General features: G+C 39.0%; 1 protein-coding gene across 4 annotated transcripts in view; it reads right to left on the bottom strand.

Annotated features, from left to right (window-relative positions):
- Positions 1–25,220, bottom strand: part of PWWP2A (PWWP domain containing 2A) — a 33,547-nt gene extending 8,327 nt beyond the window's left edge. For 2 of the 4 annotated variants that reach the window (XM_054568096.1, XM_054568097.1), the window contains exons 1-2: positions 24,646–25,220; positions 5,738–6,702 (exon numbers count right to left, since the gene is read on the bottom strand). In XM_054568096.1, the coding sequence (XP_054424071.1) occupies positions 5,738–6,702; positions 24,646–25,217 (1,537 nt within the window). In that variant the 5' untranslated portion in view covers positions 25,218–25,220. Of the gene's footprint in view, positions 1–4,837; positions 6,703–24,645 lie in introns of those variants that run through there. The other 2 variants (XM_054568095.1, XM_054568098.1) reach the window with 2 other exon arrangements.
- Between the last annotated feature and the right edge of the window lie 844 nt (positions 25,221–26,064).

Here is a 26,064-nt window from a genome sequence, read left to right as displayed (position 1 = left end):
CATTATTTTGATAAATCCTGATAATTTTTGAGTCCAGTTTCTTCTCTTCCTTTATACCTCCCTGCAACCAATCTTTAATTTGTGCCAGAACATGAGAATTTATAAGTAAGAAATTCAAGTTTCACAGTTAGTGTTTTCAAAGATTAATTAGATGCATTAAAATTTTATTCCATTTATCCCAAGATGGATTTAAAGATGTAGTATAAAAATTCAGTCTTTCCTACCACAGTGTGGTACAGAAGATGATCTTAGAATTGTATTTTAATAGTTATCTACGTGTCAAGGCACATTTGTTTTCCATTAGTAGTAGACATAAAAAATGGAAAGTATTAAACATAGAAATTTTAAAATATGGGGAAAATGTGATGCTATGTAAATAAGTTTTGGCATCTATTTAATTTTATAACAAATAAATGGTTTCCATATTCATAGATTTATCCAAAACAATTTTTTCAGCACTGAGAGATAATGGTTTTAACCTAAAAACCTACTCTTAAAGAGTATTTAATGGGTAAATGCAGTCATGCTAATTCACCTAGAAATTTTACCAAGAGGCAGTTCCAGTTCTCAAAAACAGGAGCACTATTAGCACCGAGCAGGACTGCGGGTGAGGAGGAAGGGATCCTGGGAGCCAGGCTGCCAGTAGCATGTCACAATCTGTGCCTGACCAAGAAAAACACTCCTGTGCCTTAATTTCCACACACCTTCTAGAATAGCATCCCAAATTGAAAAGATTTCTATCAAAACCCAAATTACAGTGCCCTGGGAGCCCAGTTGGTTAGAGTGTCGTCCCGATTCGCCAAGGTTGCAGGTTCAATCCCCAGTCAGGGCACATACAAGAAACCACCAATGAATTCATAATCAAGTGGAACAAGTCCATGTTTCTCTCCCTCCCCTTTCCTCTCTATAAATAAAAATTAAAACAATTTTTTTAATTAAAAAAATTACAGACGGATGGTGGCGATGGTTATGCAATGTGAGTGTAATGCCATAGAACTGTACATTTTAAGTAATTAAAATGATAAATTTGAGGTTAGATATGTTTAAAGACATAAAATACAGAAATAATTACAGGGCTCTATTAATATGACAAGGGAAAAATTTCCATCTAAATTCACAAGGAAACTAAGGGGAAAAACTCATTGAGTCCATAAATGTTAAGTCTCTTACCTTAGTAAAAATTTTTCTAAAAGCATTGAACTGTTTCTCTTCTTAGTGTCAATTATCTATGAGAGAGACGCCAAGGCATCTTGGAAAACTAAAACTATATTGACCATGTGTATCACTACAACTTTCAACTTCCTATTCTTTTATTCAAAATAGCATATCAGAATATTAATTGCTAAAGCTTTCACTTTTTATTTCTATTCCTTTTGTTGAAGAAATACAGTAAGTGTTACACAACTCTAAATGCAAAACATGAAGGGCCTATTCACCAAGTCAGAACTAGGCGAAAGTAATTAGTGCAGCTTCGCTGTTTCACTTTCTCCTGGCAACAGGCATGGCACCAGCCTCTTGCTCCATTTCTGAAGTCCCTGTAGCAGGCATTTCAAAAGCACCCACATTAATATAATCCCAAAGCAAACCCTAAATTTGCCCTAACTTAAAGATAGGGTCTCACTGTCCCTGCAAATTCCATATTGGAGGGCATCACCTAACCCAACCCAAAACACCCTGAATCAAATGGCACTTAAGACATTTGCCAGTCTCTTCTCTATGACTACTTGACAAAAGTGAACCAATGCAGCATAAACCATAGAAACTTTCACAATTTAAGAGGAAAGCTAATTTTTTTATCCAAATCATATTTTCCAAATCCCAATTCAGTTATATAAAGGATATCTGTAAAGGAAATGCAAATATGTATCCTTCCTTCCACAAAACCCGTATTAAGTTCAACCTGCTAAAAGGGCAGCAACTCAGTATTTTATAAATTAGAAACTCACTCACCAGTGTATAGCTGATTTTATAAGTTTTGTATTTTTTGCCTGCAGTCCTATATCCTGTCTATTCTACTTAGCACTAATATTAAATTACTATCTAGTTTTTCTCATCAAAAACCACACTCAGCAGGCCTTGGTTGGGTGGCTCGGCTGTTTGGAACATCTTCCCATATACCAGGAAGATGCAGGTTCAACACCAGTCATAGCCAGTGTGGGAGGCGGCCGTTGGATGTTTTTCTCTTGCCCTTCCTCTCTCCTAAAGCAGTAAAAATCCTCAGGTGAGGATTTAAAAAAGAACCAACACCTCAGGACACACTATCAGGCAATGCAAATAGGCTTCAGACTACATCTTTTAGGTATCTGGTTCCACATCTATAAATGGGCTGAACAGGTCATTCTAAATGAAGTCAGCTTTCTAGTCTACAAACCGTAGAAAATGAAAAGGGAATAATACTCTCACAAGTTAAATTTCTGGGAATTTCTAGAATTCACTTTTGGCTTTGACTGCTCTTACTTGGTTTTAGCCACTTTTCTTAACCACTGGAGACCTGGCCCAAGCCTAGTTTTCTCTTTGCAAGGGGAAAAAATTACCCATTTGGTTATTTCCATATAAGTAAATGCCTCCTTTTACCATTTTAAAGAAACAAAGGGGTTACAACCCTCCAATTCTACTCTAGATCTGCAAATTTATCTAGCTGCTTAAGAAGTTTCTATTTCAACAAGACATTAATATAGAGCTATTACTGGATTAGTGTTCACTTCTTTAAAACTTGTTTCACTATTGAAATTTCAAATGGAATATGCCTGACTGCTGATTTATAACGGAGAGATCATTTTACATAGTTGGAGATCATGCACATTTGTGATTATGCTTCTTTGCCTCAAAGGCATGGACTACATAAAATTGAATGTCATTTTTCTACTCAACATCCATGACTATTTCCTTTTCTTCCTTTCTATGGCTTCTGAAACCAATGAAATTTGGTTTATGTCACAAGAGCACATTTGCCAAAGCACTCGACTATATCAGCAATATCAGATACTGTCAAAACCAAGATGTTAAGATAAAACTCACCTGGATCATTACAGGAAGGCTTGGAATTAATATTCTAGGTGACTTTTTGCTCTGCCTTGTTTAAATCTGAACCTTAGATCAAACTTTCAAAAATATCTTAACAAGTTCATTAATCTGAAACAAATATTTGGTCAATCTTTTAAGATACTTCCTTAAAACTCCTCAATCATAATGTGAACTTCTTTCAACCTGTTATCAGAAAAATTTTTGTATACTTGTTTCTGTTTGCAGGAAAGAATATGTTCAAATGAAACATCTTGTTTTTTTTCCCAATTGTGTGTTTATTATTATCAAAAAGCATTGACTCAGTTCCCCAGAAGAAATTCTACTTCCTTTTGCAGAAATCAGAACATAAGTCATAGGAGTCCATAACCTTCAGGGAGCTGACAGAAGACTATTGGTTTTAAATCTCCATTAATCTTTTAATCATTAATTCCATAGTATCTAATGTATTTCAAACTGGATTACTTAGAAAGCCACAAAAAATTGCTCTAGTGTTAAACTGACATAATATTGAGTTTAAAAGTTAGACACAGAAAGTATGAAAGGAACTTAATCTTTGGATAAACTTGCCTTTCATAGGCAATCTGATCTGTTTTTCACTAATACAAAGCTAAAAATGGAAAATAAATCAAATCTTAGGGACACATGGACCATGTAGAAAAATAAGCTAAGTTACCAGCCCCAAAAGCAATGATACTTGAGGCAGAGGACCAAGGAGAAGAGACTGGTTGTAATTACCCAAATATTAAAAAAGGAAGCATGTAATGAAATATTAAGGCTAACATTGAAAAAATTAAAACCCATACATTTATGAGAAACTGGCAGAAGGGTTTCAAATCTATAAGGGTATATCAGACCTCTGTACTACAAAACTTCATTTTAAGCATATTATCTATGCTCGGATACTATAGTCTGTGATAGAGCAAGAAAGTTTGATTTTTCACCTCCTCTACACAATTACAAAGAATAATTTTCTACCATCTTGAAATTTTTCAAAGCTTTTTGAGAAACACACACAAATAATTTGGATTTAGTCGATTTTATTTACAATTGTGTTTTTACATCAGAGCATTACACAATTACATTTCTCATTTTCTGACCTGCAAACAGATACCTTAAACGGAAATTTTTTTAAATTATCAAATTAGGTACATCCAAAATGCAACAATTACACATATGACAATTAATTCACAAAGTGTAATTCATCAGGACGTATCCTAAGAATTTAGGAACAGCCAGTCAGGAGAAATCTGACCAAATGTAGCAATAAACTATGTACATATCCAAAGACAAACAAACCTATCTGAACTCCCAAACCAGAAGTCTGAAAGTTTTCGTTAAATCCCCACTGAACAAAAGAGAGTGATGACTCAAACCTAGCCGGCCTTGACGGTCTTAGTCCCAAACACTGGGCCACCTCCCTGGTGCACAGCTGAACAGCAAGCATCTCAGTCTGGCACACACCTTAGTAGCCAGCTCTTTCGCCATTATGCCCACAGAAAAGCTAAGTGTTCATTCATTAAAAAACAAGTAGTCATTAAATATCCACACTATTCCCCCAATTCACCAGCCCTTACCGCAATCCCAAATATGCAACCTGTGTCACACAGTGACAGGTTATACTGTATTTAAATATAGTATGTATGTATATATACACACATACACACAGTACTAAGTACAAATGGCAATTAATAGTCCCTGCAAAAATTCAGTTTCAGTTGAGGCTATGGCTCCTATGCCTTGGGATGGTTTTAGACTTCAAAACTGAAAAATACTGCTAAACTCTCACTTCCTTAAGAGAAAATTTGATTGCTTGTTCAGTTTAGCTTCTCAATCTAAAAATGGCTATAAGGTTAAGTTTTTATTTTAAAAAAGCAGCCAACTGAGTGTAATTTCTCTCCCCAATTTGGCCACACTATTTCAAAGAAGTTACTCCTCACTAGACTAGAAAACCTGTGGCGCCTTGCAATGGTTCTTGCCTACCTTACTGTCCATGTTCACGTTTCAAATTGTGTCAACAGAGCCCGTACTTCGGGGGTCAGCTGCTTGGCAGCCTTCGCTGCCTCTGTGATAGCCTTACGATACAGGCCCTTTCTCTTCTTATTAAAACGTGTCTGGAAGTTTTCTAAAAAGGGGGACAGTTGTGAAAGAGCAAGGAAAGATGTTGTTGGAGACCCAAACCATGAAATACGGGCCTCCTGTCGAACTAAGAGGCCGTTATCTTTCCGGCTCACAGTTATAGTAAGAATACGGGCTGGCCACCAAGGGAAGCCATATATCTTGGCCCAAACAATGTCCCCTACACATATGGTCCTGCCATCTGGTGTGACGCATTTAGAGACGTTTTTGGAAAAGACTTTCATTTTCAAGGAATTACTGAGCTTTTTCTCTTCCTTTGAAGAGGAGGATGTGGAGGAGGTGGAAGGTGCATGCATACTGCCTGGAGGAAAATCAAAGCTTTCAGAAGAACTACACTCAGAGTTGGAGGATTTCAAATCATCTGTGCTATCAATGCTACACACTGAAGCACTGGAAGAGTCAGGTTTCTTTTGATTTAGGGTCATGTAAACAGAGATATTGCTTTTGCTGCCCTTTTTGCCCAGTGTCTGTGGTTCATCCTGCTCACCAGGCACAAGCACTTCCTTTGTGTCCTGAACCTCACTGCTGGCCTCTTCAGGGCCTTCTGAGGGACTCTGATTTTCTGAAGGGGCCTCACCTGCTGAGCGGGTAGAGGTGCAACGAGACTGGGGCTTGGGTGCCAGCTTGCCACTCCGCATTTTCTCAAGTCCTGTCTTCAGAGAAGAGTCATTTTCTTCGTTCCTGTACCTTTGTGGTTTTAAACGAACCCGGGGTGGAAGGGAACCTGAGCTAGGATTCTGATACCGACGTGTGAAATGGACTTTTGAATGTGCATTTTTGGATGTAGAGGTTTCACTTTGCTTCTTTTGTGCCTTTTCTTTGGCAATTTTCAACACTTCCCGAGCTTTTGCATGATCCATGTTCTTACTCTGGAGCACTTTTTTAGTACTTAACTGAGCTTTTGATGTATTTGCCTGAGCAGAAACTTTGACTACTCTGCCTCTGCTGTGAGCAATATTTGAAACCTTAACCACAGCATTTCTTTTCTGGCTTTCATTTTGGTTTTTCCCATCCACTTTATGGTCAGTTTTCAGTTTTTTGTTCACAGTAGTTACACTTTCATTTCTCCGTTTTTTATCTTCATATTTAGAAGAGTCACTTGTACTACTACCTTTTCTAATTTCCTTTTTTTCCGCAACAACACTGCTTTTACACTTGTCACACAGGACTTGCCTTGGTCGTAGTTTAATAGCATTCATTATTGAAGTAGGTTCTTCCCTGTACATTTTTCGTTTGGGTCGTTTAATTTTCCGAGGAGGTGGCTGAGGTATTGATTGGTTATATGTGTCCCTGATAAACAAAGGGGGAGGATAAGGTGCTCCTTCATGGAAGAGAGGCGGTGGTTTAGAAGTCCACAAGCTTTCAGCCAGGCTCGGCTCGGGCAGCGGGACAGGAGAGGGGTCATCGGGAACAGCACCATTCACTTCACACTTGACTTCTGTCCCTTCTGGGAATGTGTTACTTTGCAGCTGCATGGCTTCAGGTTTATCCTTATATTCCCTTTTGGGAAATACTGTCACAGGGATCCCATGGGGCCCAAACCTTTAGGAAAAAAAAAAAGAAATGATTAAGTTAATGGCTATAATACAATTTCTTAAACAATATCTAATATTTATTTGCATGACCTTTTCTGAAAATAATTTCGTATTAAAAAAATTATTTCATATTAAAGAACAAATACAAAAACCTACTAACTACCTCCCCCGCAAAATCCCAAAGCCCTCCATATTTTATTGGTTCCACAGTTTAGGTTAAAACAGAAACACTCAAATGGTTGCTCTGTACAGTGCCAGTATATCTGAATTTACTTAGAATAGACCTTTCAAGTATTTAATCAGAAAAGATACCAGATACCTTAATATTAAACATCAGATATTACATTCACTGAACTATATACTCAACACATCCACTAAATGCAATTATAAATTTGCAACATACATTATTCTCCTCTGGTTACAATGGCTTTCAAAAAAGCTTCACAAAACAAATTCAGCCTTAGCTATCCCCAAAATATTGAATCAGTGAAACCCCATCTCTACTAATCACTAAAGTTTCAAAAAACAGTTGTCCTTTTATTCTTGCATCCCAATTCGTAAGCCCTTCATCCACATGAACCCCCACAAAAACACTAGGAATTCGGATACTCAAAAGCAGACAGATATAGAGCTGTGGGTTTCTAACTTCTTTAAATCACATTGCACATTGAGAAATACAGGGTGTAGCCCTGACTAGTATGGCCCGCTGGGTTGGGCATTGTCCAGCAAGCCAAAGGGTTGCCAGCTGGATTCCCGGTCAGGGCACAAGCTAATCGATGTTTCTCTTCACATCAATGTTCCTCTCCCTCTCTCCCTCCTCTCCCCTCTTCAAAACAAAGGAAGGGAAGAGAAGAGAGGAGGGGAGGGAAGTTTATTCTTATATTATAACTTATTAATTATTGTATTTTCCATACAAGCATACAGTTAATGAATAAATTATAATACAGGAATAAACTTTTTCAAGTAATCACAACTGTAAATCTACTTTTGCCCCACCCTGTATTTTCACAGTGCAATCCAATAAAAATGTTTATGTATATACACATGCTTGTATCTATACAAATATAAATACACACTTTGTTTTAATGCTAGTCAGGTGCACTAAACTCCTTACAGGTCCAGATTCAGTTTGCAATGCAACGGCATACAACATAAATCTTTATACCATTCTCAATTTCTAATAAAACAGGGTCAATAACCTTTCTTATGTACAATTAGAAGTAACTGTGGCTTAATCTGCCTGGGCTACACATCAAGAACCCTTAAACTAAACTCGCTATACTCAGATTCCTGCACATAAAAATAAGTCACTCTACCAAATAACTTCATCATATACATGTTAACAAGTTAATTTTAAACACTATGAGTCAAACAGCATTAAACACAATACAATTATTGGGTTGGCCAAAAAGTTCATTTAGTTTTTTACATATAATGGCTCTAATAGTGCTTAGTTGTCTTTACTTCATTTGAAACAATTGTTAGATTATATTGTAACAGCTGTCATATCAACGTGCATTAAAAAAAAAACTTACCAAAATTGGTAAATTTTTGTGCAGCCATTTTAATATTGAAGGTGAAAGGAAATACACAACATTTTTGGCTTATTATCCTTTATTATTTTAAGAAAAGTAAAAACACAACTGAAACACGAAAAAAAGAATTTGTGCAGTGTATGGAGAAAGTGCTGTGACTGATCAAATGTGTTACAAGTGGTTTGTGAAATTTCTTGGTACTAGCGACATTTTGGCCAAATGATTCTTTCCCGTGGGGTGTCTTAGGCATTGGAAGATGTTTAGCAGCACCTCTGGACTCTGTCCAGCAGAAGTCAATAGCAGGAGACAGCCAACATACTCAAAAAACCCAAATCCATAAAGTTATTGGTGAAAATGAAAAATGTGTCCTATTTTATGGACAAAACTAAATGGACTTTTTGGCCAACCCAATATAATATCAATCCTTAAAGACAGAGGTGCTTAAAACCCAAGGATTCGCTTCAGGTAGTCAGGTTTCAGAACCCTCACATTTGATTCAAGTGTTTTATACATGAGTTTTCCCAAAAGGTTCAGAATACCTCTGTTGGAAAGAAATCTTGACATTAGGTAACTAATGGCCAGGCTGCAGACACATCTAAAATCGGGCAAGGATATAGGAAGAGCCAACACTACCAGGGTATCTGGACCTAACACGTAAGTAGTTTTCTTCCTAAAGTCTTACTAGCTGGACTACCACAAACCAACAACTTATATCAAATACTTAGAAACCGCAAAGGAAAAGGAAAGCCTTTTTTTTTTAACCTAAGGTGGGACAATTTGGGGTCTGGGCTAGCCCACAAAGGAAAGACACCCTCCTTGTTGTTACAGGCTTTGCAAAAAGTGGCTTTTTATTCTAGTACAGCAGCTGGTACCTACGTGTTTGCTTCCTGACTATTTAATTGCAAGGCACTTTGAGCATTTAGAAGATCCTTCCTTTTTTTTTTTTTTTTTTTTAGCATTTTCTTATATATGTGTTCAACCATTTTTTCATGATGACACAAGAAAACAGGTGATTTTTGTCTTTTAATGTAGAGCTACATAAAATAATACAACTTATCCACGGTAAGAGCACTATTTGTATTAACAATAAAAATTTCTAACTCATAAGAAGCCATCATTTAGTCCCCATTATATTTTCATGTTTCCATAGCTGAACAAATAACAAATCTTCTCCCCATTTTTAGGAATAACTAAACCATAATCATGTTAACATCTGACAAAGCCTCACAGCCATCTATCAACCCTCTGTCCTTCAGATGTCACTAACCCTCTCCATATCCAGTTTTTGCAGGTGTAAAATGTGTTAGCACTCTTTTCTATCTTAAGGATTCAGGCCAATAAATGTTAGCCATTTTTCTTGGCTAAAATTTACTTCATTTAATTTACTTCACTTAATAATTTGAATTTAGTTTCAACTAACAACTAGAGTTTGGGATCCTTCCTATATCTTAAATTTATAATCTCAATGTGGATATAACCCAGACAATTATTAAAGTTGTTTATATCAAATAAGCTGTGAAATCTGATGTGTTTACCCTCATGGAATTTAATAAGAACATTAATTTCTCATGGGGGGGGGGGTTACCCTTGTCTCTCGCTCCTAAGCAGATAAAATACAAGCATTAAATGTTTTAACAGCATAGGGAGGTGTTTAACTGTGTACTGATGAATGGAAATAGCACCAAAAGAAAAGGGAAAAAATAAGTAGAAACTGGTAATTCTGGGCTGTGGGTGATTGGCAAAAGCAGAAAAATAGTTTTAAGTAATTAGAGTCCCTGAAAGGATCAGAAAGATAAAGCACTTTAAGAAGGAAAGGGGATCAATGCTCTGCGCCCCCCGGTGACCATGCTGTCACCCTTACTGGGCAACACCATGGCACTGTCTCAGCTGAGGGTAGAGAAGCTGGCTGTGAAACCAATTTCAAGGGTTTGCAACTATGATTAAAATAAATTTTAAAAATCAGTGTAAATATATGTAACAAGAATCTGTTTCTTGTACGTATGTATATATGGATTAACATGTACAATATACTTGTAACTATGTTCAAAAGTTTGAAAGCTACTAATCTATGAAATTGTAACTTTAATAAGAATATAAAGTAGCAACAAAACTATGGTGTCTTAAAATCCTCAAATCTAATTTCTCAAGTGTAGACTGTGTAAATCTGCAACACAATGTTCTAAGGTGTTTGAAAATAGAGATTTCTAAGACTGCCTCCAAGACCAAATTGCAAGAACTCTCCTAAGGTGGAACCCAGAATCTTAATTTTTAGCAAGCGCTTTTGCTTAAGCTTTTTCTAAAGTGAAGACATTGATGTCCCATGTGAATGCTCAAAGGGTAACCTCAGCAGAGGAAGACTTTAATGATGGTGGCAAGGTAGAAGGCTGATTAGAATCCTTTGCCTGAGCTTTTTCCGCAAGAACTTTTACAGGTACTCCAGGAGTTGAGTAATAAGACACCAAGTATCTCTCCTCTTTTCTCCATCCCTTCTTTGTACAGCATGAAAGCATTACTATTTTAAAGACTCATTCTAACCCTTACCTACTTTCAGTCTTCTTTAACCACTACCCAAAAATTCTTAAGGAAAACTATTTAGGCATTATAGCTTAAATAAAAACAGCTTCTGGGGAAAACCAGATGAATTGTACAAGAGACCTCTCTGTAGGATCTTTGCAACTTCCTGTAAACCTGTAAAAAGTTTTAAATATAGCTAGCTCCTTAATCATTTAGAAGTAATGAGTGCCAAAACTGTGAGGGAGAATACTTGGGATTAACAGTTATTTTGTGTCAAGAGAAAATCACTATGAAAAAGAATCCTCAGTTTATAAAAAGGTGAAATAAATGTAGAATATTAAAGCCAAAATTAAAAATGTGACTATCATAGTAAGAGAATATTTTCTATTATTTGGGTTTCAGTTTAGATATTTGGATTTTATTGATGATTCCAGCTTTGACAAAAATGAAGCCTTTATTTGCTCACTGGTAATCTTTACAAAATTATGGTATTTGCTTAAGATTTCTGGCATTACAAATCAATCCTACACCTAAATATGCATCGCTCTTGGAGTGAAGCTCATAACCATCATCCAAATTCCCTTTCCAAAAGAAGACCTCAAACAAAACTAAAAATGTTAGCAACTACTAAATTTTTTTAAAAGCCAGACATATTGATACCTTTTACCTCTTATTCTGAAAATGTTTAAAAAAAAAAAATCTAACACAATGTTCATCAGCTTTAAGTTCATAGCAACCTCATACAACTCATCTCTGACCTAGGTTATATTGTTTTTTTTTTTCCCTTCCTGTTTACAACAGTTTAATAGTGCACAACTGATTCTCATTTTCTTTCCTCCAAATCTGATTGTTGCCAAGCTCCAACTGCAGGAGATTCTTTTTAAAATATCACACACTAAAAATCAAGGAACATAAACTAAAGCGTTACAAACTTTAGGCACACAGAGGTTCTGGGGAATTCAATGCTCAGGAAAAAAAAGTTCAGGAGGTTCACTGAGAGGGGCCTCAGGATTCTGGCGGGACCAAACCTCTCTCCACTAAACAGACCAACAGATGACAAAAAGAAAACTCTCCCTCCCAGAATTCTTTTCCCTTAAAGAACATAGAGTAAGAAAAAAATTATATTCAATTAACCACTTAAAAAATATCCAGATTTACTTCCTTTCAAGGAGGTTTTCAGTAACTACCTCTCCTTAAACCATAAAGGAGGGAAAACTGTGAAGCTTATTTTGGTTCACATTTCATCTCAGATTGGTTATGTTCAAGTTAACTTCAGCACAAATGAAATTCAACAGTCACATGCAATAGAAAATTTAACACAATAAAAATGTACACCTATGCCTCAAAAAACTGAAAATATGAACCAGCATACTCATTTCAGGGTATATCCAAAATAACTGAAAACAAAGTACAGAGTTTTAGTTTTGCAAGATGAAAAAGTTCTGGGGATCTGTTTCACAACAATATGAATGTACTTAACAATTATTTAACTATACACTTAAAAATGGTTAAGATGGTACAGTCTATGTGTTTGCCACAATTTAAAATTGTTTTAATTGTGTATCTACCTAATGGAGAGGTGAAAGTTTGATGAGAAGCAGGATATTTTCATGGTAATTACTACCCTGGCAGGCATGGCTCACTTGGTGGAGTGTCATCCTGCAAAACCAAAGGCTGCCAGTTCAATTCCCAGTCCAGGCACATGCCAGGCATGCAGGCCCGGTCCCTGGTTGGGGTGCAGGCAAGAAGCAACTCATCGATGTTTCTCTCCCTGTTTCTCCCTACCCTTCCCTTTCTCTAAAATAAATAATAAAATTCTTTTTTAAAAGGAACTTATAAAGGAAGTACAAGAAAAATAATAGTAGCTGCACTGGAGAATAGTAACAGGACAACCCTGACCTGAAGGAGAATCTAAATGAACATCACCAATGACAGAAAATGACTGTCACATGCCTGCAGGTGAGGTACTCAGAGAACACAACATTGCCTGGACCTGAACCCCTCATAAGCAAATATCAGACAAACCTCAACTGAAGAACAGTTCCTATTACATATACTCTTTATTCATTTATTTTTCATTGATTATACAGGGAGTGAGAGAAAAAGGGAGAGAGGGGGAGGGCGAGAGAGAAACATCGATTTGTTGTTCCACTTAGTTACGCGCTCATTGGTTGATTCTTGTATGTGCCCTGGCTGGGGACTGAACCTGCAGCTTTGGCATAGTGGGTCGATGCTGTAAGCAGCTGAGCTACCTGGCCAGGGCACATGTGCTCTATTTCACATTGCAGCTAAATGCAATACTGTGGTCATTTACTGGAGGCTGAAAAAAAGCTTCATAGGACACTAATGGGAAAACTGACAAAATAATGAAGTATGGGCTACAAATTAGATAAAAATACAGTATCAATGCTTCCTGAGTTTTAAAAATATATTGTGGTTATACAGAATACTTTTGATCTTAGGGAATAAATGCTCAAGTACTGAAGGGTAAAGGAGGATGACGTGTGTAACCTACTTCAAAAGAGTTCAAAGGAAAAATGTTTATATAGAGAATGAAAGCAAATATAGTAAAATTAGTGAATCGACATAGTTTATAATATTTCAAAAGATTTCAAAAATTAAAAAATTTTAAGTATAATTTTAAATTTAGTATACCTCAGTTCCACCAAAACATTTAAGCATATTAAAAAATTTGTCCTATTTTAAGCATAAATCCCAGCAAGCCCACCTAAAGTACCAGTAAACACAAAATCTATATTCAAATACAAGTATGCTAGTTACAATCAGATAGCAAATAGCTAGGACCCGGCCCTATGCCCCAGCCTCAGGAGGTGATGCTCGAACGCTACAGTCACTGCCGAGAGGCTGCCAAGTTCAGAGGGACAGGAACCAGCACGGAGCCGGCCGGAGCTGCCACCAGGCCGTGGGCTCTGTAGGAAAGGGGCTGCACCTCGAAGGGCTGCAGCTGCCTGGGGAAGAGGGGAAGAAGGGGTGGGGAAGAGCGGTTACCCATTCTTGAATGCTGTTAAGTAACCAATCAAGTTGGTTTAATGAAGAAGTAAAACACTAAGCAGGTGGGTGAAAGTCAACAGATGACCAGCTACAGCCCAGGAGTCACTAGTTAACAATGCGATTCCCTCCTCCATAGGAAACAGACAAGGATTCAGAAGCTTAAACGCAATAAAAGAAAAGCAATCCATCTGGCAGAAAGGAGGGTGTGTTATAAGGGTTAGGTAAGTAGAGTGGATGGAAAATACTAGTCTCTTAACAAGATGAAACCAGTGAAAGGATTAAAAGTGTCTAAAATCACTTGGTTAAAAAACTTAAACTCAGTTATACTAGTCTGGACCCATCATTTAGTTAAGTGCGAAGCACGCCAACAATTTTCTTTCCCTAACTTTGAAATGTGTCATTCTCAAAAGTGAGTCCTTTTCAATTAGGTTTTAAAAGCATACAGGAAGCAGAGAGACCATAGGACTCAACTTCCCTAATGACACTTAATTTTCTCTACATGACAAAGACCAAAATTTCCCCACAAAGCCATCTGCCCAGGTTAGTGGAAAGAAAAGACTGAGCAACATCTCTCACCCTCCACTTGCAAGCAACTCCTAGTTATCGCATCCCTAGTAAAATATAAATGCCATCCTTCCTTATTAATTTAAAGGGGAAAGTTACAGTTGACCAGTATTATGTGAAGTTTCTATGGATTCTTTCAAGGTATTTTAAAGATGCAGATTACACAGTAGCCCACAATACCGCAGGATCTAGGTTGACTGGCTATTCAAGCCAACTCATATTAAGTGACTATACTCGCTGTTGTCACCTTCATCCTTGTTCTGCCACTTAGCTAGCACTTCCCAATAGTTAATGCTTACACAGCACTTACTATGTGGTATGCACCATTCTAAGTATGTACTCATTTACATTCATTGATAATCATCACAACTACCCTATTAAAGTACTAAAGTAGTAGTACTACCACTATCCCCGTTTTATAGTTGAATGAACTAAAGAACAGAGATGGTAAGTGATCTTCCCAAGATGTCACAGCTAATAACACAAGCAGTCAGCTCCCATTCTGGGTCTGAGCGACCGCCTCCCCTCATTCTCTTCTCCCCCGACTTCCCCACCAAGGGGGTGGGGCAGCTGTCCACAGGCTCTTTTCCGAACCCCACGGATGTAGACAGGCTTCAGAATTAATGATTTTTCTGGTTTGCATAAGATGATTAAGGACCCTATTATCAAGCATGTTAATATTTTACTAGTAAAATTTAAAAACATTTACACTAAATGGCACAAACAGATCTATTAGCAGCACATAATTTCAGGTGATGACAAGTTTTTGCCACTAAAAAAATTACAAAGTTCCATTTTCAGAACTTTAGGATTTTGAAGTTGCAGTTAAGTAACTTGACAGAGTTGTCATCAAGAGTAAAGAATATACGTAATTGCTTCCCACAGGGCCTACCAAGTACACAAGAAGTAAGCACAATATATGGAAACTATTACTATATTAAAATTAAAGTGTATTAGATTTTATTACTTGTAAGTGAACAATATTCTTAATTAAAAATCCCACACATTACAAGGGCAATATGCAAGGATACGGGTACCCAAACAGGTGAGAAGGGAGGATGCTGTTAGACACATAAAAGCAGACACCAATTATGAATAAGAATTCCAGGAAATATCTTTTTAAATTAATGGATGGGGCAGGGGATTGTATGAAAGTCTCATAAAAGCATCTCTCTAACCATAAAAATTTACTCAATCTTTTAAAAAGTCTATTCAATCCTCTTGTAATATCACATACAGCTTTTGAAGGCGGAGGGAGAAAAAAATCTGATAATGTAGCTTTCAAGCTCCCAATCATGTACCTTCTAACAATCCTCTTAAAAAACTTACCCTGATAAATAGGTTTAAAAATAAAAATGTAAACTCTGCAGGGGTGTCCAATCTTTTGGTGTCTCTGGGCCACACTGGAAGAAGAGCTGTCTTGGGCCACATATTAAAACACATTGTGACATGTAATCACACACACAAAAAAAAAAACCCGTTTTCAGCAAATTTACAACTTTGTGTTGGGCCGTAGTCATAGCCATCCTAAGCCACATGCAGCCTGCAGACCACAAGTTGGACACCCCTGCAAGAGAGAAAAGACTTATGCTTCAGTCTTAAAAGCAAAAATAGTAGTAACATCTATATAGTGTTCAAATTTGAGAGTAAATTATTTTAAAATAAACATCCGGCCTTGACTGGTGTGGTTCAGTCAGTTGGACATCATACTGCAAAGCTAAAGGTTGCCAGTTAGATTCCCAGGGCACATGTCTGGGTTACGGGTTTGGCATGCAAGAGGCAGCTGACCAGTGTTTCCCTCTTTCTCCCTCCCTTCCCCTCCCTTTAAAAAATAAATAGAATTTTCAAAAAACACATTTAAAGTAACCATCCAAAAAAATGGTAACAGCCACAAAGTGGCAAGATATTTTTACAAGCAGACGCATCCTGACTCACTTTTGTACATCACTTAGAGCAACATACTTGACATTTTCCCAGAAAATGAACACTGCTACAAAAGGACCTTTTAAATTATTAATGTAAATACTCATCACAGTTTTCAAACACAAACAGAATTCCCTTGGTCCTGGCTCTAAGATCCAATAAGCAGTTTAAAGTACATAGAAATCATAATGGAAACATAAAATCCTGTTTCCATTATGACTTCTACATACTTTTAATATTCCTTTTGCTAGTACGGTCCACCACACAGAAGTCTAATTATTTTTCAACAGATGGACTTTTTTAAAAAAGGGAATATAATCAATTTATTTCATTATTCCTATTTTACCGTAAACAAGTTGCTCAGCAACTTATTGTACCTTAGTCTTTAAAATCTTTTCCAACTCAAGTCATTCAGCAGTTAAATAAAGGCTGGTCTGGAGCTCTAGGAGCTCAAAGTCTAACTCCTCATGCACAAGCAGACTCATGCCAGGGCCAGGCCAACCAGGGCATAACAAATGGTACCTAATTCAAGACCCAGGACCATAAATGAAGAAGAAATCCCATTTCCAAAAGGCCCAAAGAGGTCACTAAATTGCAGTTCACAGTTTCAAAGCAGCAGCTGCTGTCTGGTTGAGCGAGGAACAGAGAGATCTATCAACCTATCAAGATGACATACCACCAAAATCATACGCTAAAATGGTAATGATAAAGTTTAGTTAAGTGTATTATAACAGGGCTGTTTTCAAATCTTAGAGAGCCATCATTCAAAAAGGCATTGTTAATATACCTACTAATATCTGACACTTATATTTTAGGCAATTTACTTAAATCTCTCTGAGTCTCAATGTGTTTTTATCTGTGAAACAGGTTTTAGAATTTACTTAATTGGCTGTTCAGAGTAAAATGAAACAATATATACGAAGTGCCTGGCACAGTGCCTACATAAGAGTGGAAAATACATAGTAGCTATATTAATTTCAGAAAGTAAAGCTTAGCAACTTTCTTACATGTTGGGAATACGAAGAAAAGTAAAATAAAATATTGTAGGAAGTGCAAGTTTTACAAAGCTAAAAACCACTATTGTGCACCAAGGAGTTGAGGGTTCAACCCCCAATCAGGGGAATGTATGGGAGGCGACCAATCAATGTTGATGTCTCTCTCTCTACCCCACCTTCCTCTCTCTCTCTAAAATCGTTGAACGTATCCTCGGGTGAAGATTTGGGAGAAAAAAAAAATTTAATTGGTCCGAAGAGAAAGAGAAGAAAGTTATGGTCTAACTAAATTTCTCGTGGGCAACCAGATTTAAGAAACTATTTGCAGGTTTAATTACAGTTCTGTAATAAGAACCTGCATCTACCACCCAAGTGGCCCATACCTGCAGGTATTGCTTCTTTGTAATTACATCCATTTGAAAGTAACCAGTAACTTTTAAAACAGGCTCAACAAATTTGTCATTCTACTATTTTGGCAAAACCCCTTCCCCCTAAAAAAATCAATTATCTCCAAATATGGTCTGAGAATCACCTGCATCAGAATCACCTTAAAAATGCCATGTGTGGGAGAGGACCTCAGAAATCTTTTGCACATGTTCTGAGGCCCACTCCCAAAAGTGTTTAAACAAACAAACAAAAAAATCTATATGAAATCCACCCAGAGTGCAACTTAACCTCTGTATACTTTCTTGCAAGATCTGCCCCTAGAGCAAGCTCCATTCTTCTGGTAATGTGTGCCTGAATTCATTCAGGAATTTAAGAACAGGGCCAATAAATACCAAGAAATAAGGATGTACTTTGTAGGCACAAATAACCACTAAGGACATCTTTCAGTTTTTATCAATGTGAAATTAACTTGACCATAACAGAAGATGAGCACATAATACACAACCTCTTTAAAAGCCCCCCACAGGAAAACTGATCTTAGGAAGATTAAAACTAGTTGCACTGAGAGCACAGTACACAGTGAAGTACGGTCTTATTTACATAACACACACACACACACACACACACACAGAAAAAATGGCTGAAAATTAACCTCACTAAAAATCCCAAGTCCAACAAAACACGCCCAGCATAGTTTGTGTATAACTCGTCTAGTTATCTAGTTTATACAATTTAGTTATAAAATTTACTTTTAATTCCATGATGTTACAGGACTCTTTACACTCAGATTCAAACTAGGTTTTTAACGTTGAACAACTAATAACTTTCAAAAAAGTTATTTCCTCCAGCATGAACGCAAGCCCTCACTCTCAACACAGTGCGCGTGCACTAGTATGGGCGTGGGGTCCTGCGGCTGCCGGGGTCAGAAAGCGACCGGCCCTTTTCTCAGTGCCGCTCCCTCTGGGGGGCCTTCATCAGCACGCTGGGATATGAGCAGAAGCATCACCAAAAATAGGTAAGTTTTTAAAATGTGTATAACTCAACACAATCATTTAAGCACACTACTTGAGAGCCTCAATTCTCAACCTGGATGCTTAGTATAAGCTACTGGTACCACTACTCACTGCTCCACCAGAATGGCTGTATATTTTTCCCACCAAAAGTAGGGCTATTGCACCATACGTTTCATGGTCTCTGTAAAGAAAAAAAATCATTGTCTTGGTTTATATTTCCTTAAAAAAAAACAAGTAAATTTTCTACAAATTGCTTTAAAACTTAGTGATATCTGAAGTTTTCTATAGAAATTACCTCAATTCTTTTTAATACAATTGTATGCCACATACACATACACGCGAAGTCAGTATTTATAAAAGATCAATTCTGAAATACAACTGCAACCTTTAACAAGCATGTACCACAAAATTAAAATACACAAAGGATTTTAAGTATTAGTATTTACTTCATGATTCCTTAATTGATATCAGGTCCAAAAAATGGAATTCAGAAAGACTTTTCAGGCTTTCAAAGTGGCTTGCTAATTATTTTTTAAGATACATATCATATGAGGTACAGTAATAAACAATGTAAATAATCCATCTGTGTAGCAAAAAATCGTAGGTCCCAGGAAATGCTGTCCTTTCAAGTACAGACTGAGAAGGCTGAGAAAACTCTTGCTTTTGCAGGTAATTCTGGCTGGCTAAATTTCTCCATGTTTGGAACTACTAAAGTTGGAGGTGTGTTTAAGGGATAGGTCTAAAAGTGTGCTGGCAAGCAAGAGATATCCATATCATTTCTAATGACTCCGAAGCAAGGCCTTCAAAAGAGGCCCTCAACAGGGCTGTGGTTTTATTTCCCCCTCAAGAACAAATTGAAGGTGCAAGAGCTATTTTTAAAACATTTGGAAAGATATCCGAGGGGATGCACTCAGAAAAAAATCCAGAATGTAGAAAATGCTACCAAACTATGGTTTAACAGAGTGCAAGGGAATAAAAGTAAAAGCAAAAGTGCAGATGAAAACCTGTGAAACTTATCAACCAATTGCAATATATAAACTTTACTTAGGACCCTGACTTAAACAAAACAGATGCTGCCTGAGATGTTAAGTTTGAGACAGATCTGGAAAATATTAAGTCTGACTACACATATGATGATATAAAGGAATTGCCATTATGTTAGGTGTGATAATAGCAATACATTTATGGTTTTTAAATTTCTCATCTTTTTGGAGATCTATACTGTAATATTTATGGTAAAATGACATGGTTAGGATTTGTTTCAATATAATCTAGTGGTTGCCCTGGCTGGGTGGCTCAACTGGGTTGATGTGTCGCCCCATACACCAAAAAGTTGTGGGTTTGATCAGGGCATATTCCTAGGTTGTGGATTCAATCCCAGGTCAGGGTGCATAAAGGATGCAACCGATGGATGTTTCTCCCTCCCTCCCTTCCTCCATCCCTCTCTCAAAACACTGAAACAGCCCTGACTAGTGTGGCTCAGTGGACTGAGCACTGGCCTGCGGACCAAAAGGCTGCCAGTTCAATTCCCAGTCAGGGCACATGCCTGGGTTGCAGGCCAGGTCCCCAGTCGGGAGTGTTCGCAAGGCAACCAATTGATGTTTCTCTCACACACTGATGTTTCTCTCCCTCTTTCTCTTTCCTTTCCCCTCTCTCTAAAACTTAAATAATTTTTTAAAAATCAAAACATATCCTTGGGTGAGAATTAAAAAATAAAAAAATAATAATAATCGAGTGGAGGTGGACATATGACAACACAGGTTTGGCTAACAGTTGATAAATGATGAGGCAAGGGTAATACATACATGGTGGTTCATTTCCCATAATAAAAAACTAAACAAAAATTATGGTGCAGCCACTGACATAGTATTCTGTTTAAAATAACCATTAAGACAGTTTAACAACTAGCCCTGGCTAGACAACTCAGCTGGTTAGAGCAGCGTCCTGATACACTAAGCTTGGGGGTTTGAGTCCCAGGCCAGGGCAAAACAATCAACCAATGAATGCATAAATGAGTAGAAGAACAATTTGATGTTTCTCTCTCTCTCTCTCTCTCTCTCTCTCAAATCAATAAATAAAAAAATAAATTTAAAAAGACAATTTAACAACTTGAAGGGATGCTTACTATATAATGCTAAATGAAGAAACAAACATACCTATGTCAAAATCTTAAAAGCTTAACATTAAAGAAGAAAAAGAAATAGAAAAACCAAACTGAATTTGTCCATTAGTTTTATCTGTTAGTGTTACACTATAATCTGACTTTAGCAGTAGACAGGTAATTTAAACTACCTAAGAAAGCTGGGTATAAAATAGTGGAGGAGCTTAGAGTAAATTAGGGAATGCATTGTTCACCTTAAAGGCCTTCAGTTTCAAATAAATACTATGATACATAAAATCTGTTTAACTTGATATTCAAATATCCTCATTTTTAGGGTCATTTATCAGCTAAAGCAACCTACAGTGAAGAACAAAAGGAGGAAGAAGTAACCATCAAAGCAGGATGAGACAGGAAAACCAAATCCACTGGCCACCCTATTCACTTTACATATATATAAACTGAGACAAAGTTTGTTTGCTTGTTTGTGCTTAAGTCAACTGCCTAAAGTGAAAATGAATTAGCCTCAGAAGAACTAGAGACTGGAGCTCAGAGAGGTACAGATTCACCCAAACTGACAGTGCTAATTGGAGGCCAGCACTAGAACCCAAGTGCCCTGACAACTGTCCAGATTTACCTACTATTTAGTACCACTTTCCTTTCTGTTTTTTAATTAGTTGTGTCCTACTCCTTTTTTTCCATAAAGAATTTCCTCAAAAATGTGTTATTCGCCCTGGCTGGGTAGCTCAGAATGTCGTTCTGATATCCTGACCAATACGTCGGCCAATGCTGCCGGTGTAATCCCTGGTGAGGGTCCATATAAGAAACAATCACTGAATGCATAAATAAGTGGAACAAAAACATTACTCTCTCTCCCTCTCTCCTCTCTCAACTCTATAAATAAAATTTAAAGAAAGAGGTAAAGTGAAAAAAAAATGTGTTCTTCAATCAACTAACTCTAAAATTAAGGCGAAAAAAATACAGTGACAGGAAAGGGATGAATGTCAAAGGCCTGACAAAAGCAGACTCTTGGTCAACCCACATACAGAAGAAATCCTGTAACCTAGGATCAAATGCTTTCTACTCGGTGAACAACTCTTCCAACCTTTAAAAGCATTTGTCTACCATGCAGAATGTTAGAATAAAGTAATTAATAAAAGCAGCAACTGGCCTTTTTTTTTAGACTGAAGAAAAGTACACACAGGGACATGCTTAGTAGTCTCCCAAATGTTAATTTTTTTTCCTGATTACCACTGAATGGGCAAGAACCAAGACTTCACAGCCTACTCTGCATTCCGATATACAGCTAAGGCAAGCAGGGGCAGCCTCCAGGCAGAAGGCTCCAAGGTTATCAGCTGGGTAAAAACCCGCTCGGCTCGAAGACCCGTAGCCCTTGGATCACCCCAGACTGCTACTGAAGTCGAGATAAGCAATAAATTTCAGAAATATGCAATTTTTACTTACTACTTAAAAAAATATTTGCCAGCCCAACTAACTTCTTAACATGAAAGTAGTAGTATAGGTTTTTTGGATTCAGATCAACCTATATTTGAAGCTTTACTTTGTCACTTATAAGCTAAATGACTATCCAAATTAAATGAACCAGAGTCTCCTCCTATATAAACAACAGTACTACGAGTTATAAAGACTAAATAAAGCATGTGGTACAATGCCTGATACATAATAGGCACTCAGTAGGAAGCTCTTATTTCTACCTAAAGATTTAACTCAATGACCAATTCAAATAGGCTACAAACCATTTTTAAAGCTACTGATGACTATAGTCTTGGTCTTGGTAGTCTATAAAGGGTAGTTCCTGGATCATCGGCTAACCCCAAAAGTGTACGTGAAAGTATGCAATCAAGACAAGCACAGATTACAATATACTGGCACTTTCATTTTTCCAAATTATATTCAATTATGAAAAAGGAATACCTAGTTAGTTAATCAAGCCCTGGTCCAGTAATAATTCCTTGAAGCGCTGAATTTAAAAAACCCCGTGTGTTTAACTTCCTCATCACTTCTACAACTGGTGCCTCCCAGGAAAATTAATAGAAGGCAGAAACTGTGCCCAATACATAGACAGACATACCTCAGAGACACTGTCGCTCAGTTGCTGCCCACTGTAATAGAGTATCACAATAAAGCCAGTCCTAATGTGGTGACTGGCGGAGAGTTTTTGCCCTCAGCTTGTAAGCAATACCTGTGAAAAGCGCAATGAACCACGAATACATGGGAGGGTGTCTCACATACAGATGTGGCTCAATAAATATTTGTTGAATGAAAACTTGTTTCCCTTAATGGCATTTTAAAAATTACTTCATTATTAACCTTTTACATTTTAATGAAAGTATTAAAAAGTAAAAGGTTAACAATAGCAATAAAAAACAGAAGAAATTGCTGTTTATAAGGAACACTGTTAGCAAAATAGATGAGAACTCAAAATATAAATTGCAAATCTCTAACAAAGAAAATTAAAAAAAATAAAACACCAACACATGAACACCTCAAAACGGGAAACCACCATCCATTCCATTTCTAGAAACAACTTACCTTTTTGCACCTTCCTTTTGCAGATTTGAAATCCAGATTCTCACACAATCACCGGCCTTCATTTCTGTTTGATTCAATAGCATACACACTACTAAGTCTCTCTTTCACTATTAAGTATATCAGTAAAAACCCCAATGGTCTTATGCTGCTTTCTAACTATGAAAACAAAAGTGCAAAAGTCCTAAGTCAGCATTTAAAAAAAAAAAACTTTTTCAGAAATTGAGATTAAACAATGTGCATAAATAATTCTAAAGGCTCCCCCCCATCTTTTCGCCCCAAACATCATACTTCGAAATGTAATTTTAAATAGTTTTCCCCTAAGTGGAAAAGAACTCTTGTGCCTTGACGGGCGGGCAAGGAGTTGAAAGTAAAACATGCTAAAAAAAAAAGCTCTTTCCAAACAGGTGAGATACCCCCAGCGTGTGTGTGCTGTTGCAGGAAACAGAACGGAGAGCCGTGAATGGGAGTCTGCACTTCATATCTGCAAAAGAAGAGTAAAAAGGTTAATTGAACTCTAGACTTAGACTACCTTCTTTACCTGTTTAAAGCAATGCTTATAAAAACATTCGTTAAAAGATGAAAAAGTGCTAAGACAGAGAGGTTTGGGGATGAACTGCACCTTCCTGCCCTTGCTACAGAAATCCAAACTAGAGCTACACTATTATACGTCGGTATTCGAACACTTCCATACCTCACCATCTTGATATTCACGGTATTTAAAAAATCCGACCTTTTCTTTAGACTTTCCTTAAAACTATCGTCATAATTTGCGAAATGTGTTTCCTGTTGAACAATTATCTATGCAGAATTAGTGCTAACAGTTCAGAATGACCGTCAAAAGGCTCGTTTTAAATAAACCCTCTTCCCCTGTAAGGAGCGACAGGGAACCTTTTGGGAACCCCAGCGCGCACATCCCTTTCTCCAACCTCATTAAAGGTTAATTTGAGAACAGAAGTGCCTCGCAAGCAATCTCTCCAGCCCAGCACCCCGTTCTCCGCAAAAACCCTGCGTGTTCTGCGTTCGCCACCCCCTCCCTCGCCCCAGTGCGGGTGAGTCGCGCAGAGGGAGACCCGAGGTGCGCGGTGAGATCGGCGAGCCGGCCGTGCACCCGCACCCTCCCCCCCGGCTCCGAGTCACACCTGCGCCCGCGGGCGCTCACCTGGGGCCGGGACCGCCCCCTCCCGGCCCCGCGCGCTTGCCCCACTCGGAACGCGCGCCACGCGGGACCCGAGGGCGGCGCGGGCAGCGGGACCCCGGGGTGGAGGCAGGCGGGGGCGAAGGGGCCGCCCTGGCACACACCCTCCGTGGGGACCGAGGAACCGGGGAGCCCAAGGGGCGTGGTGGGGGTGGGCGAGGTACCTTTTGGACAGATCCATGAGAACCCCGGAGAAGAGCTTCTCCCCTAGACGGAAAGACACGACGAGCGCGTCCTCGATGATGTGGTCCAGCGTGACCCGCACCTCCGAGCCGGGGATGAGTTGCGACACGGCGGAGTCCCCGCCCGCGGGCGGCACGAGCGCCGGGGTTGCGGGCTGGGGCAGCGGCGGCTCCTGGCGCTCCTCGGGAGCCGGGGGCTGCTCGGGCGGCGGTGCTGGGGAAGGTGGAAGGTCGGGCCCTTCCTGAGGGGAGGCTACAGCAGGTTCCACCGCCCGGGCGGGCAGCTTCTCCTCAGCCTCCAGCTCCGGCCCCGCTGCCTCCGGGCTGCGGGCGAGCTCCCGCGGCGGCGAGAGCAGAGGCTCGTCGGCCTGAGGGGAGGACTGCTTCCCGTCGGCCTCGCCGTCCGGCACAGATGCTTCTGTAGCCGTGACCGGGAGGGTGTCAGTACCGGCCTCGGTGCCGGGGATGGGCTCCATCTCCGGCTCGGCCTCGCCGGCGCCCCCCTCCCCGGGGGACGCTGCTGTCGCTGCCGCCTCTGCAGCCACGGCCGCCATTTTCTTCCTGGCTTCTCCCTCCTCCAACTCCGGCTGCAGCGGCGGTGGCGGCAGCGCTGCTTGGTTCCCTGGGCCTTCCCCTCCCTCCCGCGAACAGTTTCGTCCCGCCCTTTCACTGATGCTCGTTATTGGCACCGCGCCATTGGTTCCATCCTACACTCCTCCCTCACTTGTGATATTCCATTGGCCAGATCCGGACGTCTATTTTCCAGTCAGTCCATCCCTCCCATGCAGAGTAGGAACTTCTCATTGGCCAGATGAGTTGTCAAATGTCGGATCAGTGCAGGAGTGAAGGGGCGGGCTTAGAGTGGGCGGGGAAGTCAAAAAGCTGAGCCATATACTTGTCGCTTCTCTCTATTGGCTGGAATAGGAAAGTAAGTTTTATGGTTGGTCTGCGTCCCTGTCCATTATCAGCCAGGCTTTCAGAGGAGGGAGAAAGGAGGGAAATCATGTGGCTCTCTGGCTCTTTCAAAGGCCACCGAGGGGAGGAGTAACAAGCGAATGCGGGAGGGAAACTGCTTCCCAAGAATCTCTGCGCAGAGGTCCTTAGAATAAATGTTATTTCTAGGCGCGGACCTGCTTGCGGCTGCTTGTGGACCTGACAAGTTTTCTTGGGAAGGACAACTAAAGTTTGAAAATAATTCTACAAACACTTTTTGAAAACCGTTTTTGAATTCTTTTTATGCCGGCACCGTGCTAGGTGCTGAGAATAAAAAGATGTGCAGGACATTCTCTATAACCTCACGGTAGCCGCTCCAGCCTCACACAGGAGAGTTTTCCTTGACTTCACTTTCTAGGAAGATGCTTATGAAAAGAGGAGAGGCAGCAGACACAATGGATTAAGCCA

Source organism: Pteronotus mesoamericanus, unplaced genomic scaffold (genome assembly GCF_021234165.1).
Source record: "Pteronotus mesoamericanus isolate MK-2021 breed Mesoamerican mustached bat unplaced genomic scaffold, CSHL_Meso_final contig_2, whole genome shotgun sequence".
Classification (NCBI taxonomy): Eukaryota; Metazoa; Chordata; class Mammalia; order Chiroptera; family Mormoopidae; genus Pteronotus; species Pteronotus mesoamericanus.
This window is presented reverse-complemented; position numbering and strand designations above follow the sequence as displayed.